Source organism: Coturnix japonica, chromosome 1 (assembly GCF_054131305.1).
Source record: "Coturnix japonica strain WE chromosome 1, WE-NBRP24, whole genome shotgun sequence".
In the NCBI taxonomy this organism is placed as follows: domain Eukaryota; kingdom Metazoa; phylum Chordata; class Aves; order Galliformes; family Phasianidae; genus Coturnix; species Coturnix japonica.
The window spans coordinates 68477048-68495177 of NC_140663.1; the positions used below are offsets into that span (position 1 = coordinate 68477048).

The window sequence follows — 18130 nt, forward strand, 5'->3', positions numbered from 1 at the left end:
TTTTCAGAAGTGCATTAGCACACCAGTATGTAGGTACACTGGAAAGAAGAGGATACACAGAAAATAAAGGACTGTCTCCACAGGGGCTTGCAGACCATGCTCATTCCTTTGAATGGAAATGAATGGTGGATTACAGCTTGGAAGAAGTACAACCTAAATATGAACAATACAGAAAAACCGATCACAGTTTAACAGACAAATCTGTTGTGAGAGATAAAAGAGAAAGAATACTAAATGGAAAAACAAAAAACAAACAAAAAAAAACCTCATAAGAAGCTGTAAACAGGAAAAAAATAAATAAATAAGGAGGTTTAAAACCTTTCCACTTGCAAGAGGGAATGCTGATTCCACAACTGTGACCATGAACAGAGTAAAGTGAAAGTAAGTGATCACAACCAACACCTCTAAGGGGAGCCTACATTAAAAGACAAGTTCTCAGGACTGAAGGCAGGACAGGAACAGTAACTCACACACCAAACTGTAGCAGCTTAAAATATTTTCCACTAAAGTCAGTAGGTATGTGTTCTTAGGCTAGCAGCCTAGGCATTAAATGCACGTTACAAAGGTCCCTGCATTTTCCAGAGAACAACTACACTGCAAAAAACTGTTGAGTAGATAGGATCATTTAATTACTGTGGCATAAATCAAACCAAAGAAAATAAACTTACTAACTTGTTTCTGCAGAGCCGGTCTTTGCAAAGGCTTTTAAATCACATTCTTTAACATCACTCCCCTCCAAACATTCTGAATGCAGTAAGCTCTGGGCATTCTTTACAGGCCCAAATACAGATCCAAACATTCAGGACAAGACAGGTAAGTTTCAACAGCTTTCAGTCCGTAAAAATTCTAGTTTTGTCTTGTTCTAACATTTTAGCTAAAGGCTACAAAACAAGGGGTATACATCCAGACAGGCTACATTCTGAAGAATCTGTTAGAGATGCATCCCTCAGATCGTTGCTCTTGGGATTCAGACCAGCAACAATCTCAGAATTGCCTAGTATTCAAGATTATAGAACTGCTGCCATGAAACAAGTTAAGAAGCTGTGTTGACTGAATGTTTAGAGGCAGTTCAAAAATACAAAGCCTAATAAATGTTAATTAAAGCTATTCTGAAGTACCACTTTGTATCCAATATTAAAGATGGCAAAGAAATAAATGTTAAAAAAAAATAACTTGGAGCAGTTCAGAGGACCAAGCTTCTAAAAGAGAAAGAAGGTTTCAGTAAAAAGTGTGAATTACACTCTGCAGCTTAAAAGATTTCAGAGATAGAGACATTTCTGAAGCTTACAAGTAACTACAAGCTTAATGAGAAGCGCCTTCAGACCATCTAGTATGGATAAACAGGTATGATTCTAGAAGGGCATTCCTTATAGAACCAACTTAGTTCTTAAATTTATTCACTATTTCTTAGCTCAGAGTATGTTACAGAAAACACTTAAAAACTGAGTCACTGAGAAAGACCAATGTAGGTGTGTATCATTGAACTGTTATCTCCATTTCTTCCAAGTTCTGAGGTAATTTCCATTATGCCTATAAAAATCTTATATAAACACATCAGTGCTTAGTCTCAAAAATCTCAGTGTGCTGATCTTCAAAACAGACCTTTCAAGACTAAAAAAAAAAAAAGCTTTTAAAAATGGTTAGCACGCTTTCCACCGCTGAAGCACTGAATAGATCCAGAAGATGCTAATCTGATGTCTTCTCTCTTATTACCCACTCCCCTCAGGAAGAAGAGCCATCAACATGCAACACATATTCCTCCTTTCCGAACAGGAGATCCTTGTTTTTTACTGAATAGCTTTTGATTCAAGAAGCAGGCAAAAGTGAGGGGAAACCCAGAAAACTATGCCCTGTCTTCAGATATGCTTCCCTTGTTCATCCACTTTAATTGGAAAAGGAGTTTATTGTAGTCAACATAGGAATTGCAGGAGTTCTACCACCAACAGCCACTTATAGCAAAGAAAGCTCTAAGGAACTGCTTAGAATTATCTCAGATTTTCTCTGACAAAGTCTTCTTCCAACAGAACTGCTGCAAGACTAGAATCAGGACTGTCATAAGCCAAAGGCTACAATGAGATTCCTCCTGAACAATCCTTGAGGACTTTGCCAGTATGGAATCCAGACTCTAAACACGAATGTGGGATCAAGAACTGAGCAAGAACTGTGAACAGAATGAGAAAAAGATTTTCAAGATGTGCTTCCCCTGTTGTGATGGGGCTAGATTAAGAAACACAAATGTGCTAGCATAAAGGAACAGTAAGGACCTCATGAGAGAGATTATAGTTCAGCCAGTTGTCTTAAATCCAAATGTTTGTCCTGGCTGTCCTCTCTCTGTCCTAACGACTCATAGCAGCAATTGGAAAAATAACTTAAGCATCACAATTATTTGCAGAGTTCACTGGATACTAACTCTGGAGGAACATCAATTCATAAGCTTTAGTAAGTAATAAAATGAAATAGAACACAATCATGAATAAATGGTTTGCCTATAACCAGAACTCATCCGGTTATTCAAAGAAAAATTTTCAACATGTAAAAGCAACATTTGACAGAAAGAAAGCATGGCCAAGATGAATAAACACACGTGGCATACACTTTTTATTCAGTGTAATAAGAAACCAGATGCTCAAACTGAGACACAAGAAGGTAGGCAGAAATTAAGTAATATTTTTAACTTTAAAAATAAGAACATTCTAAATTCAGTCACATATGAGTCTGGCAGTTAGCATGACCTCTTGGAGGATGACTAGTCTATATTTTGGCTCAGCTATATAATGCAAGAACAGCTGCTTCAAAATGGTTTCTGCGCACTGTAGTAGCTATGGCATAAGGGGCTCAAATCTTCACAACAAAGTACCAGCTTTGCAGCAAATACTGCAGCTATGCAAGTTCATTTAAACATATCACTAGGACTGTACTTCAGTGAAAAGCAAAGCACAGCTCCAAAATTTTCAATGAATTGCTGACCAAATATTTTTTCTGTAGTACAGTCAGAGAGCCAAGACTAGAACTTTCAACTTTCCTTGGCCAAAGAACTCATAAATAACATCACTTCTATCAAAATAAGAAATCCTGTTTACTGCTCAGCTTTTCTCTTCAGAGCTGAGAACACGTTATGAAGAAATTTATGCACCCTAACAAATCAAGCCTAAATAACAGCTCTAACAGAAGGGCACTTACACCTCAAAAGAATTCCAGCTTATGCGTGACAGAGTAGAACAGCATTTTACACTAGTAATTAGAGAGCACTGATAAAGCAGATTTAATACTGCTGGAAATAGGTACAACTTTCCCCTAAGTTTTGAGAACTGGGGGAAAAAGCAGCAAGAGTAGGCAGAATGTGAGAAAGTCAGCAGAAGCACTCAACAGGAGCAAGAAGAGAAAGCAACAGAAAAGTTAATCTGATATCATCCTAGTATTATATGAAAGCATCCATTCATATTTATTTCACAGGAGGAAAATTAGTAGTAAAAAAATTAAACTGGCTTTCTGACACACCTGAGGACTACCCTCAAAAAAAAATATATATTCTCATACTCTAGATAATAAAGAGAAATTTTTAGGCAAGAAGGTTTGGCTGTATTGCATCAGGTGTAATAATGCTTTTATAACTATGCACTTCACAGATTGCAAAATTATAGAGAAAGGCAGGAAGTAAAGAAGAATCTAAAATACAACCCACTACCTTGTGAAAAAATATCCAGATTCATAAGATTAAGCTAATATTGTCTGTAATTAAAGATAGAGAACAACTTGTCTAAGGGAAACATTTTACGTTAATATTAAAAAAAAAAAACAAAAAAAACCCTCTTGCTAATTTGCAGTACAGATATTGCAAAAATAATAATAAAAGAAAATAATACTTGTACTGCTCAAAACAAGAATACTAATTTGCTAGGCTTTCCCATATCTTCCAGTACTCAGAAATGCGCCACATACTTTATGTCCATAGGTTGCACTGTACAATGTAAGTTCAAAGTATGATATTAGTGTATCAAAGTATGATATTATGTGTGCCCTGGTGGCACAGTGGTTAAGGACGCCGCCTTGCAACACTGGGGCCCAGAGTTCGAATCCCCCCTGTGGTGCAAGTGGTAGAAGTGCCGCTCTGCTACACAGAGGCTCGAATCCCGGGGGTTGGACTCGATGATCTCTAAGGTCCCTTCCAACCTGCATGAGACTATGATACTAAGATATTAGTGTTAATACAGTGGCTAAGTGGAATAAGAAAAGAAGTTTGGAAAGTAAATAAAGCTGGTGAGGAGTCTGTCAGACAAGCCTTACGAGGAGTGGTCGAGGGAACTGGAATTATTTAGTCTAGAGGAGAATCAGGGGTGACATTATCGCTTTCTACAGCTACCTTAAGGGAGGTTGTGGTGAGGTGGGGGATTGGCCTGTTCTCCCACGTAACTAGCAATAGAACTAGAGGGAAATGACCTCAAGTTGCACAAAGGTAAATTCAGGTTGGATATTGGGAATTGCTGCTTCTTCCGTGAGAGTGAGGTCAGGCACTGCAATGGGCTGGTGGTGGAGTCATCAACCTGGGTGGTGTTCGAGAAACATTTAGATGTGGTACTGAAAGACATGCTTTGCTGGGAAATATTGGTGATATGCGGATGGTTGGACTGAACAATCATAGAGGTCTTTTCTAGAGTTGGTAATTTCTTATCTTTCATATCTTAGTTAAAATATTATCTTCAATACATGAAGAAAGCAAAGGATAATCACGAGAATTACCTGAAAAGCCATCTGTTTCACATGTATTTCTACTGAGGCCAATTCAAAACAATTCAGTTTGTCACTTTTGAAATGGAAGTCTGCTCCTGAAACTAAGTTTGCTTTCTGAAAACTACTTGAGTCCTATACAAACTGACCTGGTTAAAAAAAAAGACCATCCAAAAAAAAAAAAAAAAAGTAATTTTTTTCAGTACTAAAGCATAGAAAACAGTTTCAAAATATCTATTCAAAACTTGGTAATTGTTCCTAATCAAATTTTTATTTTAAACATGTCCTTCAAGAGAACTATAGTATATATGGATATATATATAAGTATATATTATATATATATATATATAAGTATGTAAGTATATAAGTATATGGAGCTTTGTTTTAATAATCCCCTTTTTCCCAATATTTTTCTCATATAAAAATAGAACTGAGTTATTGTGCATATCCTTGTTGACGAACAGAACATTTATCAAATGCGTAAGTGACAGCAATATTCACAGAAACAGCCATCAGCAAAAAATTCAAAGCTGGATGGAATAAACCCACTGATTTCCTTTAAAAAATGAAATTTAGAAGATTCATATAAAACACGTCTTCTCTGTTTCAATGTAAAAATCATAGTATGTCATACTAGACAGCAGATTTGTTAATAATAAGAATACTCCACTGATTCTACAACTCGTGTCTACATCCTCAACAAAAACAGTCTTAGCTTAAGAGAAATCAAAAGAGTAGTAAGTAGAAGTTTATGAAAGAACTTGTGATCAGATTAGTAACTTATACATAGAACTTCGTTTACTACTCTTCAGAGTCACAAATTCAGACATTTTTACACAGAGTGATGCTACTAAAACACATATTTAAGAGGGAAAAATGTCTAAAGATACATACGACCACTCAGACTCCAATCGTTCTTTGTAGACTTTTATGACGTGAAGAGCCACAGACAAGTTCCCAGGATCCAGCAGTTCTTTCACTTTCTCTGAATTAAGGCAGGTAAACAAGACCATACAACAGTAGGCAACAATTTTCTCATCACTGTATGTTAGGCAGGTCCTTCAAGAGAAGATGAATAGTTAAAAGAGTAAGTTAAAACCACTGCTGGAAAAATGCACTTAAGGATATTCAGCTTGTTTAGTTGTCCTTGTTTTCTGTCTTTTAGTGAGTCATGAGTTTGCTATAGCTCAAGAGATATAAAGTCAACTGCAAAGAAAGAAAATCTGAAACCAAAAGTCAAACTTAAGATGTGATTTATAAAACTAGGACAGTATCAGAACTAACTACAAATTAAAGAATTGAGTGAAATAACAATAAATACCTGTTTCTATTACCATATGATCTTCCTCTTCCTACATGCAGTGCTGACAAGCAGACTCAAAACATACACTCATTCTGAGTATCAAGTTCAATGAATATGCCTTTCTCAGTAGCTTACTGGGAAACATTTGGCCAACAACACCAAAAATATTGTCATGTGTCGGCACAAAATGGTTTATGTAATGTTTCATGACTCACTTGTCATCAGTCTGCAGAAACGTATTTCATTAAGGTTAGGATGGAAGCAAAGGGAATGGAAGACACAAATATTAAGTCACTTTACATAGATCCCATCTAATCCACAAATAACTGACTGGTCTGCACAGAAGCAACATGAATAACAGAGAAGTCACATTCTTGGAAACAAGCTGTGTATAACTACTTGAAAATACCTCTGAAATAAAGATTACACTTGAACCTCATTATTTAAACAATTTTCTTCCAGTTTGTGTCAAATAAAATCAATTTACTGTCAGTTCAGAACAAGCAGGTTTTCAAAGGTCCCAACCCCTGTGGTTGACTAACAAAAAAAAACATCTACAGGATATGGTCTCAACCGTCCCATTTCCCCAAAGTTATTTTTCAAAGCTTTATGGTGCTAGAAGAAGCACAACTGTCGTGTACAAAAGATTTGAATAAAACCACAGAAATTACATTATAAAAAAAGCCGCATCCATGCTTACAAGAAGAGATCTGGGAAAGCACACTTCCAAATGCTATTCTGGGAATCTCCATTTCCTGCTGCAATGTTTCCAAGAAACTGGAGGCTACATCGAAAAGCTGGAAAAAAACAAAAACAAAAACAAAAAAAATCCCAGAAAATACATTAACAGGAAATCCAACAAAACACTAATCAATTTCTTAGAAATGATACTTTTCATACACACATTTTTTACATATATGTACACACACACACACACACACAATACATTGCAATTCAGCTTTCCGTGCAGTATCTCACTGTTACTGTATGTTAATATTAGCTTTTTCCCTTTGAACGCAATTAATTTTCCACGCCGTTCTGGAATTGTAATCAGAATGAAACTTTTTTTCCCTCCTCCAATGAGACTTACATTAACATCAAGCAATGGCCACTAATGATTACAAAAACTAACTGAATCGGCAAAAGTCTAAGACAGATGGAAGACAATGAAAGCTTGGAGTTGCAGTCAGTGCAATTTGAAACAGACCCATGCTGAAGCAGTCACTGCCGCATTGCAGTGGCCATTTTACCTCTAATTTCCAGATCGGAGGTGGCTTTCTTTCTAGCACTGGATTAACGTAAATAGGCTACTTGCCATCATTCAAACTCTGCAAAAGCTGATCCTCCTGCAACTGGAGGAGCTCCTGGGGCACTCTCCATAAGTGAGCTTTAAAAATATGCTATGGCAGGCAAAAACACAACAGGAGAACCCAATCTACTCCCTACCTATCTACATTAAATTTTGTGTAGTTGGACAAATATATGATACGACATCACAGTTAATGATTTCAGATCTCTACCACAGTAAAATAAAAACCAGTATACTGAGCAATACTGCCTGTCATTTTAACACTATTTAATGACAAATTCCTACTACTACTGCAAATGATTTATATCAGACTAATCTTAATACAGTTCTAAAATACAGGAACAAAATAAATCATAGAATCATAGAATGGCCGGGGTTGGAAAAGTCTACAATGATCATTTAGTTTCAGACCCCCTGCTACGTGCAGGATCGCCAACCACCAGACCAGGCTGCCCAGAGCCACATCCAGCCTGGCCTTGAATGCCTCCAGGGATGGGGCATTCACAACCTCTTTGGACAACCTGTTCCAGCGTGTCACCACTCTCTGTGAAAAACTTCCTCCTAATCTCTAACCTAAACCTCCCCTGTCTCAGTCATAAACCCTCATAAACAGTTGTAACCCTCCCTTCAAGTACTGGAAGGCCACAATGAGGTCTCCCTGGAGCCTCCTCTTTGCACAAGAGCTAAGTAGAGGGGAACAATCACTCTCCTCCCCCTGCTGGTCATTCCTTTTTTAATGCAGTCAAGAACACAGTTGCCCTTCCAGGCTGCAAACACACACTGCTGGCTCACGTCCAGCTTCTTGTTCACCAGGACACCCCCAAAGTCCTTCTCCACAGGGCTGCTTTCAAGGGGTTCTTTGACCAGTCCGTATAAATACCTGGGATTGCCCTGGCCCAAGTGCAACACCTTGCACTTGTCATTGCTGAACCTCATTAGGTTTACATGTGCTCACTTCTCCAGCCTGTTAACCATTGTTGTTGATGAAGTTAATAACCAAGAACCCCTCCTTTCCAGTACTTGAAGGAGGGAGACCAACTTGCTACTCAGTCGGATTGTGATAAAACAAGGGGAAATGGATTTAGAATAACAGAGGGGAAATTTAGGTTAGATGTCAGGAAGGAATTCTCTACTCAGAGAGTGGTGAGGCACTGGAACAAGAAGTTGCTGCAGATGCATCATCTCTAGAGGTGTTTGAGATCAAGTTGGATAGGGACCTGGGCAGTGCAATCTAGCAGGTAGAATCCCAGTCCACAGAAGAAGAGTTAGAACTGGATGATCTTTCACGCCCCTTCCAAACTCAGCCATTCTACGAAAAATAAAACGATGTAAAAAAACAAAACAAAACAAAACCAAAACAAAACAGCTCAAAAGCACGAACCCACAGAAATTAAACATTTTTGGTGTTACTGACAGCTTTCAGTAGCTTGATTCTTTTTTACAGGTTGTCAAGGAATCTTAAATATTAAAATGCAGTTTAATAGATAATAAAAATAGTAGCCTGTTATAGATAGATGTGACAAATATTGTCAAGTTCTGAAAACATAATATCTCTTTGAAAGGTGTGCCAACTGGCAGTCACATTTTCTACCAAGGTTTGGGTTTATGTCCTCTTGGGAACAAAATGAAAGCAAGTCAAAAATTGAGACAACTTGGTTTTAAAGAATATTAACTTTTTCCTATGCACATTATTTAAGTCCAAACTATGCACATCTCTTCCACAATGCATTTCGGATCACCTTCTTTAGGCTTTGGTTCTTACTATCTGTGTTTTTTCTACTTGCACGTCAGCACCTTTATATTTACTTCTTTTCTCCCTCTGCCCATTACTGTGCTGCCATTTCTCCCATTCATCTGTTTCCCATCCTGCTGACTCAAGAGTTTTTCTGCAGGACAGCTAGCATAGGCACACTACTCTTCTAGCAGACATCTTACAGAAATCTTTCCCTGCTAGAAAAAAAACTAAAAAGGTGGTAAATCCTAATAAGTTTTTATTTCTAAATGTGAACTCCTTACCTATTCTACTATGAAAAGACCTCTTAAATTAGTTATAGTCTGTAACTAAGACTTTTTTAACTAAGATTTGCTTGACCTTTTTCACATATCAATCACAGTTAGCTCATTGGAGACTTGGCTGTCAAAAAATTCCAGACTAAGGAAAAAGAAGTTAACGACTTAAAACATTTTAACATTGACATTCTTACAGTAATAACTATAAAAAGCATATGTTTGTAATATGATAATAAATAACCATAAATTCTTTATTAATCACACATTAGAGTTTTAGTATTTGTGAAAGTAATCAAAATCCTTCATTGATCTAGATTCCCTGAAGAAATGAGAAAGATCCAGGGAAGATCATGATTTTGTCGACGTGGCATGGAAAAAGAAACAGTCTAATCTATAAGTGCTTTTTAACCCACAGAGGCTAATATTTTTCATTTAATTTGAAGACAAAAATCAATATATGGGCAAGCAGTTAATCTGTGAGACAAAAGCAGTATCATCTATTCACAATTAAGCAGAAAAAGATATCTCAATATTGCAGTGTTTCCTCACACAAGTAATCTCAAGCAATTTAAATGAAAGGTGCAATTCTACAAGCACCCAAAGCAAGTGATCTACTTCAGGAATAAAGATTACACAAATCAGTGTATAAATCTTTGCTCAGAATGTGTCGACTCAATTCATATGTTCTACCACAGCTACAATACAACTGCTGCACTATTTCTAGAGCTCCTGATTTTCTTTTTCCTAGACCTCAAAAATATAATATTACATTAAAAACATAATTCATTACAGATTGAAATGTCAGGTGAATGGCACATGCCAAATACACTTTGTGTACTGGAGTATATTTATGTACCATGTTCAATAGTCACAAAAGAAAGCAAATGATGAAGAGGGGTGAACAACATTATAAGTCATTACAGCACCACAAGCAGAGCAGCTCATCACAGCACACACACACTGCATCCCATTGCAGTACTGTCTGCATAGTTATGCATTAAAAAAAACAAAACACAAAAAACCTACTACCACACCCACACACCTCTGAGGTGAACTTGGTTGTCTTACCGCACACACGTATCAGAGAAGTGGCATTTAGATCCAAAATGGATTCTACATTAAACGTACTAGCATATGACTATCATATATCATATGATATCATATGACATCAACTAACACTGAATTTTGATTTAAGCATTGAAAATCTATACCTTGATATTTAAAGTTGTATTGTTTTCTGATTGTTTGTTTGCAGCACAGATTAACAACAACAACAAAAAAGCAACTCATCTGTTAATTCATAGCAAGACCCAGAGGTACAGATGAATTAAAGAAACAAGCAAAAACCAAACAATGGAAGCCTCATAGCATGTAACTTCCAGGTTCTTCTCTTTTGTTTTATATCTATCAGACTTCATTGCTGCAACGCATCCTCCAGCAGTCCTTACAAACAGCTAGAACACAGATACTGATTTCTCCTCTACAAAAACTGATTGTCCTTAGAGGAAAAGCAACCAAAAAAAAACCCCAGATATTCTCTGGGATTACTGAGTCCAATTCCATTACACAGCTGAAAGGACTCTGCTATCCATTCAGTTGCATACTGTCTGAAAAAGGGATTGAGAGACTACTTCCCTTTTTCCATGAAATCTTGAGATCTTTATGAAGCTAGAATGATTGCCAACCACTACTTACAGCTGCTTTAGCTATTATTTGTGAAACAGCACCCATAACAATTATAAAACACCATGTCCTTTCCATAGGAGTGATTCATTTTACACCTGAACTCCATCCACTCAGCTGTTGGTGTCTATCAGTGTTGACCTTAACAACTGCTTCTGTGGCTGTAGGGACAGCTAAATTTTAATTTATAAAAGAAAACAACAAAAAACTGTTACACTGTGTGTGGTCAACCAGACTATTTTTAACCTGATGGTCAACCACTGTGAAATTATATGTACTAAGATGTAACTTCTGATACACAGATCAACCCTAGAGCTGAAGAAGCTTTTTGCCCATTGAAATTCCAATAGTTCCTAGAAAACCAAGGATCTCCAAAAATAATCTCAGTATAAAACATGCACAATGAACATTTTTCCTAATGAATTTTAGCATGTTTGACAACATGTAAACTGATCTTTCTGAATCACTTAACACTAACCATGCAAAAAATGAGGCAAATGCTATTATTTTATGCCCTTGCAAGACAGTGACTTAAATGCACTCTAGAACATCAGCTTCTTCAAGAACATAGTTCCATATGTTCCTTTCAGTCATTAATGATCATAGCCAAAAGGAACCAAGCTCTAACAAAAAGCTTTCATTTGATTATTCTGCAGTGCTACCGAGACAGTCTGAAGCACAGACATGCATATTTCACAGGCCTGTCTCTCTATTGCTCCTTACAGTCCAAAGGAAGTCATTTCAAATAGAGCCATCTGCAGAATCAGACTGTGCATCAAATGAAAAAATACTTCAAGTTAGTAGAACAAAGATTTTAAGCACTGCATTTTGAAGAGGCAGTACAGTTTCCTCCTGCTCCATTTGGTAGTATTTCCAAAGAAAAGTTACTGCAGTTCCAGATTACAACAGTCATGCGAAGAGACTTTCATTATTTTTATTTGAGGCGGGCAGCACAGTCAACTGTAAATATATTACTTAGCCTTTTGCCTTTCTCTCTTATTAGAAATGCCATCTATGTAACATTTAGCCCAAACATAAGCTGGCATTGCTTAAAGATAGAAAATAAATCCAATCCCGATGTGTACAATGAAATACAAAACTGCAAACACAACACTAGCAAACTTGCATATCTCTCCAATGTTTTGCTGACAACTAACTGTGCATAGAAGATAGAGTCGGTGTATCTCCTCTGCTCTGGGTTCATGCACAAAAATTTACAAGCACTTATGCCAAATCCCCACCTGCTGACAGCCTGTACACCTTCTAAACAGCCTGCCACTGTGAGCTTTGCAAATCTGAGTTGTGAACCAAAAATATTACATAAACCTCTTCTGCCTGTTAGCAAACAAGTGCAAGATGCTTTTCGATGCTGCCAGCCCTGGAGAAATAAAAACCTTCAGCTCAGCATAAGGTGTAAACCTCTATTACTATAAAACCTTACTTTCCACCACTATCATCCGGTCATGGACTTCTTTCCTTGTGGCTTGAAGTTAAAGCAACTTCCAGTCATAAAAAGAGCTATTTGCCTCTTCACCACCATGAATCATACCACAAATACTGATGAAAATGTATTTTCCTTGGAGAACAGACTGTCTAGACGACTCAAACTGAATGTACAATACATATATGGGCTCTGTCATTTGCAGTTATTAAAACAGTGCTCAGTGTTTTATTTCCGTAAATAAAATGAACGTCTAGCTACTGATTACATTTCGGCATTGATCATAGTGCACTTGCTGCAGTGCAGACTAGTAACCCATTTTTAACCATCTGTGGAATACCAAGAATGTTGCGTTTAATGTTTCTGTTCCCACTCTTCATCTCCTTCAGCTCCAAAAGAAAGCAATTCTTAATTTTCTTTCCCTTCAGAAATGCCAACTCTAATAGTAAAAGAACATTATGTGCAGTGACTGGACAACCATTCTGGTTCTGGAAGATAAAAGCCTAGGCAAAATCTTAACACTTTGTTTTTCCTACGAAGGAGAACTTGCCTTAAAAACAGGGAGAAGAAAAAAAAAAAAAAAAAAAGAAAAAAAAAGTTATGCAAAATGTAAAGTTGTGTACCAGAAAGAAGCTGGATTCAATCAACACAAAACCCAATGAGTTTCTAATGTAAAGTAAATTCTAATAAGACCTCATAATAGTAGATTTCAAAAATCGTATTTGTACACTTTGGAAAATCATCAGTTTGACACTGCGTTGTTTGACATGGGATCAGTATCAAACAGAACGTTCATACAGAACGTTCAAAATCTTATTAAATACAGTAACGAGGATTTATGTTCTAGTGTTTCAATCATGTTGCTTTTTAATTTTAGAAAGAAAAAAATCACAGGTGTGTTCACTTCTGCAGCAAATTACCTGCCAAAGTCTAAAGGTGTAGCAAATGTGAATCCTGTTATAATCCCCAAAAACATGCTTGAGATTACTCTCCTATGTAAAGTGCGTCCATGCTTGAAAACTGCCAAACTGCATTAATAAGCTTCTTACACACATCAAGATGAAAAAATCTTTTTCTTTTAATTCAGCCCAAAAAATTAAATCTTAACCTAATGTCTCTTTAAGGACCTTGCTCTGGCTAAATCAGCAAGTTTAAAGTACTTGGGAGACTCAATACAGTCTTAAATCATGCCAGGAAACCAAAACAAACACACAAACACAACCAACATACGACACATTACTACAAGATACCTTGTACAGGTCTAAAAAGTAGGAAATCGCTAACATCTAAAATACTAACCAAGATTACAAGCAATCTGCTTCAATTATTTATTGTTACCATTACTGCTATTTTTGATGGCATGCTGTAGATGTTTAAGCCAAAATTTCCATTCAAGTGCTCTGTGTTTCTTTAGGATACTTAAATACTTAAATACTTAAATCTTTTTCTGTAGATCTGTGAAAAGGTTATCCGATTTTTTTCTCCCTTGGACAATTTATGTCTGGGTAATAATGGGTCATGGCCCTTTTGTAACTGGCAGAGATCAACAAATAAACTTATATTCAATACACTTAGTTCCATATCCACTTTAATATACAGCAATAGCATCGGTGTCCATGTTTTGGGGAACTGCCATTCTTATATGTATTTAAAGGTTGCTTCCTTTCTCTTATTGCCTTGCTATGGTTCCTTCCATATGACACATTATTAAGTATGCAGAATGGAATAAAGAGAAAGAACTTGATATCTTCTGGCACAAACATTGTCACTTTTCCTTTCTGCACTGGCAGTATTCCCTAGAATTCTCACCGAGAAGAAAAGGACAGTCACGCAAAATTTCTCTGCCAGACCAAAGCTGTTAACAAAAAGGATGCAGTAGAATGAAAAGGAATCTTGTAGCTTATGTCTGGAAAGCCACAGTTACAGACAGATGCCCTCCTTCTCCCATCAGAGCCATGTTAAGTAACTTCAGAGTCTGGAAGCTGTGATGTGATAGTGACAATCAAAAGGTCAGGTAGGATGCCCAAAAAGCTGACTTTTACATAATTTTTAGTGCTTGGATTTTGATTCAAACCAGAAACAGTTTATCTAAACAGATGCGGTTGACTGACATTGTTCTTTCTTCCCTGGAACCTCTTCTAGATCCTTTGCATCATCTCTCCATCTTCACTTTAACTGCAGGAGGAATGATATCACTCTTGGATGTCTGTGGAAGACTCTTAAAGAAAGGGCATTACCTCTTAGTACACATGAAAACAACTCTCTACATTATATTCAGATGCTCTGCCTTTAGAAAGCTATCTGCACTAGAAGGCTTGCTTTTGTTCCTGTTCTCCTTATCTTGATCTTACCATCTTGAAGTTCCAGCTGACAAAAACTAAAATGAACAAGAAGAACTACATAAATCTGGCCATATCCTGTAATAGCACAAATGTATACTTCATCTCTTCTGCTTCTCCTTCATTACAGCCACAAGACAGAAAGGAAGCATGTGGCCTGCACTATTCCATTACTGCAAATAACCTCAGGATCTACAGGACAGTAAACAATTGGCACACCCTACACTTTCCTGTTCCAATTCATAGCAGTTAATTATGAGATAAAGACTAGTCCCTCTATCCGCCTGTGATGCAGAGGGCAGCTACTAACACAGGCATCAAGCAGCAGCTGTGAGGTCAGACCATCAGGATTACAATGGTACTGCTCATGCCAGAGCTGCCCATGCAGCTGCTGATTTGGCATACAGCGTCAGAGCAGAGTGAAAGCCACAGCCCTTTTAACAAAAGAAAGGGACAGCAAAAACATTTTCCAACCACAATATCAAAACTATTTATTTTTCCACACCTTTACCTTTACAGTCAACCAACGGTCATCACATTACATCTTCAGATATTTATGAAGGTTTTGACTCACGTGTACTTATGCCCTACCTCCTTATGAATCTTGCTGACATGCTTGTTGGTAGGGTAGGGGATAGTAAAGAGGAAGGAAGGAAGGAAATGGCTTACAGAACACTATGTTTAAAGGTCCACAGAAACACAGACGTTGGTTGCGACTTGAAATGAACAGCAAAGTAACCAGAAACCATTCCAATTAAATAGACATCAGCAAACTCCCATTTCCTTTGTGCTTCAAGTGGATATCATTCCACATAATAAAACCACTATGCATGTGTCATAAATCAGCAACCTCTTGGCAGGCTTTACCAGAAAGCTTCCAAATTGAAGGAACAAGAAATAAAGAAGAAAAATAACAAAATAAATAAATAAATAAAAAGAAGCAACCAAACAAAGAATCAGCTATAAACACTGCCTAAAAGCAGTATCAGCAACTAGAAAGGGGAACTGTACAAGATAGCTCATTGATCTATTTACTGTTGCAATTTAAGGCTCAGATTGGACTCTTTCTAAGAAGTAGAATGATCCACAGAGAATCTGAAACATCCACTGTCTCTGTCTATCAGTACACCAATTAAAAAGAATTTCCATGAACAACATGGAACGGATAGTTTTGACCATCAGTACAATGAATACCACACTGCTGGAATGCACTAACATTTCTGTCACTGTTAGAAGGGCTGGTTTCAATTCCATCTAATTCAATTGTGTGAGAAAGGTGAATTTTTCTAGCCAGGACCTGGATTACAGTCATAAACATTTATTCTTGGTCCACAATAAATAAAGCAATTTAGCTTAGCACTGCTTAAACCAGTCAGTCACTTCAGATCTGTCAGTCACTGCAGAAGCAACAGGAATCAGGCAGGGAATCAAGTCCAAACACGGGGAAGAAAAAAAAAGAAAAAAGGAAAAAAAAAAAAAAAGAAAAAAAAAAAAAGGAAATCTAGATCAGAACTTGAAAAGGTTGGATGGCTGAGGTTTCTTTTTGGAGTTGAGTGCTGGGTTTTTATTTGGTAAAGTATAAGGGGAGTGAGGAGAGTATAGCAATATTCCACAGGACTACCAAAGGACAAGTACAGTCAACTGGAGTTTACTGTATTCAGACACAGGATCCAATAACTACTGTGGAATCACAACTCAAGAAATGATGATTCAGGCCCTGCTCAGGCTTCTATTTTCAAGTTCAAAACTCCATTCTGTCCCTCTTCCCTTTTTATCAGTGAGAAAATGATGCATTTAAATAGCATCCCTTATCCTAAACTTGTCATTATTACCTGGATTTGAACTTGTTCACCCCAAACCTCATTCTACTCCAGATGTATGAAGTGAAAGAAACTAAAACACATGTAAAGCTCCATATTAATATTAGAAATCACAGGCAAGCTGTGTGCATGAACACAGATGTATCAGGCTGAAAACAATGATACTGCTATCATTGACACAAAATTAAAGTTTCTGCTGACTTACTGTTACATAGATACATTTGACTATACTTGCCACATACAGTAGTGATAAATCAGCTCCTTCAGGAGAGCAGCAGCACCACACCAATGTCTCTATAGTATGCACAAAATTTAAGATATAAATAAAGATATAGCCCAGTATACAGGACAAATTAGCCACTCAGCACCAGGAACCAAAGAGCTGCAGATGGGGCCAGTACTGCATAGACACAAACAAGAGAGAACAAAGCGTTTGAGAACTTAGCACAATTTTGACTGGTCTTAATCTAGGTTTGGTTCTTTTCCTTATGTGGACAGCTGAAAGAGGTGTAAAAACTGGCTTTCTATTTTGCAGTTTCTGAAAAAAGGTCAAAGAACAAAAGCTTGAACCAAAGCCCACCCAAGTCAGAGTCCTTTCACTGCCTTTAAAGATTTTGAACCAAACTGTGAAGACACAGACCGTTCCCATCCAGCTAAGGTGACATTAGGGCGTCATAGGAAGGGTGAAGCTTGCAGGAACATCGTCTTCACTGCAGATGTTCCAAAGACAAATGCTTCACTATAAATCTATGAAAATATTCACCATCAACCAACAGTAAGAACACAAAGTCATCCCTATACCATCAACTAGCATAGGAGCAACTCTGTACTTGATTGCTAGCATAGATTTTTCTCGGAGACATTCACAGGCACTCAAACTAGCATTCAACATAAGCTTAAAACAAACAAACAAACAAACAAACAAACAAACAACAACAAAAAAAAAAAAAACAAACAAAAAAAAAACACCAAGCAAAAAAAACCCAAAACAAATGATACCAAGAGAACAAAGCGATTTCTTAAAACTTTCCTCTTTGGCGAAGTAGTGAAGTAGTAAAATGGTACGTGCTCTAATAATTAGGGGATCACAAAACTCTAAAAACACAGGATTTTTTAAAAGCTATGGAAACATGAGACTAAAATCCCAACACAAGTGCAAATAGCAGTTTACATCTACCAGACAGCATATCAACTGATTGTTAGGGCACATACTCTGCAAATTCACAAAGACCATGGACATCCCAATATTATTTTTACCAATTGGAAACACACAAAGGCCAAAAACAACACCAATAACTCAAATAAAAAACTCATGCTTATGTTTACATAAAAGTTTGATGAGTATAATATATTCGTCACACTCCCACAATTATTCCCTGAAAATACTATAAATATTATTTTGACAAAGTAATTATAGTTTTTACTTCAACAGTGGCAGCAAAGTACTGGCACCAATCCCCTACACAAAAAGCCTAGACAGATAAAGCAAAGATCACACAT

The 18130-nt window shown here is 37.0% G+C and overlaps 1 protein-coding gene across 21 annotated transcripts in view; it reads right to left on the reverse strand.

The window, feature by feature from the left end:
- The window catches only part of ATXN10 (ataxin 10), a 111567-nt gene that overhangs the window by 75363 nt on the left and 18074 nt on the right, over positions 1-18130 (reverse strand). For 16 of the 21 annotated variants that reach the window (XR_014936764.1, XR_014936763.1, XR_014936758.1 and 13 more), the window contains 2 exons: positions 6729-6825; positions 5620-5784 (listed from right to left, as the gene is read on the reverse strand). Coding sequence is in view for 12 of the 21 variants with exons in the window: in XM_015870548.3 (XP_015726034.3) it covers positions 5620-5784; positions 6729-6825 (262 nt within the window). In the remaining 9 variants the exon portion in view is untranslated. Of the gene's footprint in view, positions 1-5619; positions 5785-6699; positions 6826-18130 lie in introns of all 21 variants that reach the window. The other 5 variants (XR_014936765.1, XR_014936780.1, XM_085522782.1 and 2 more) reach the window with 1 other exon arrangement.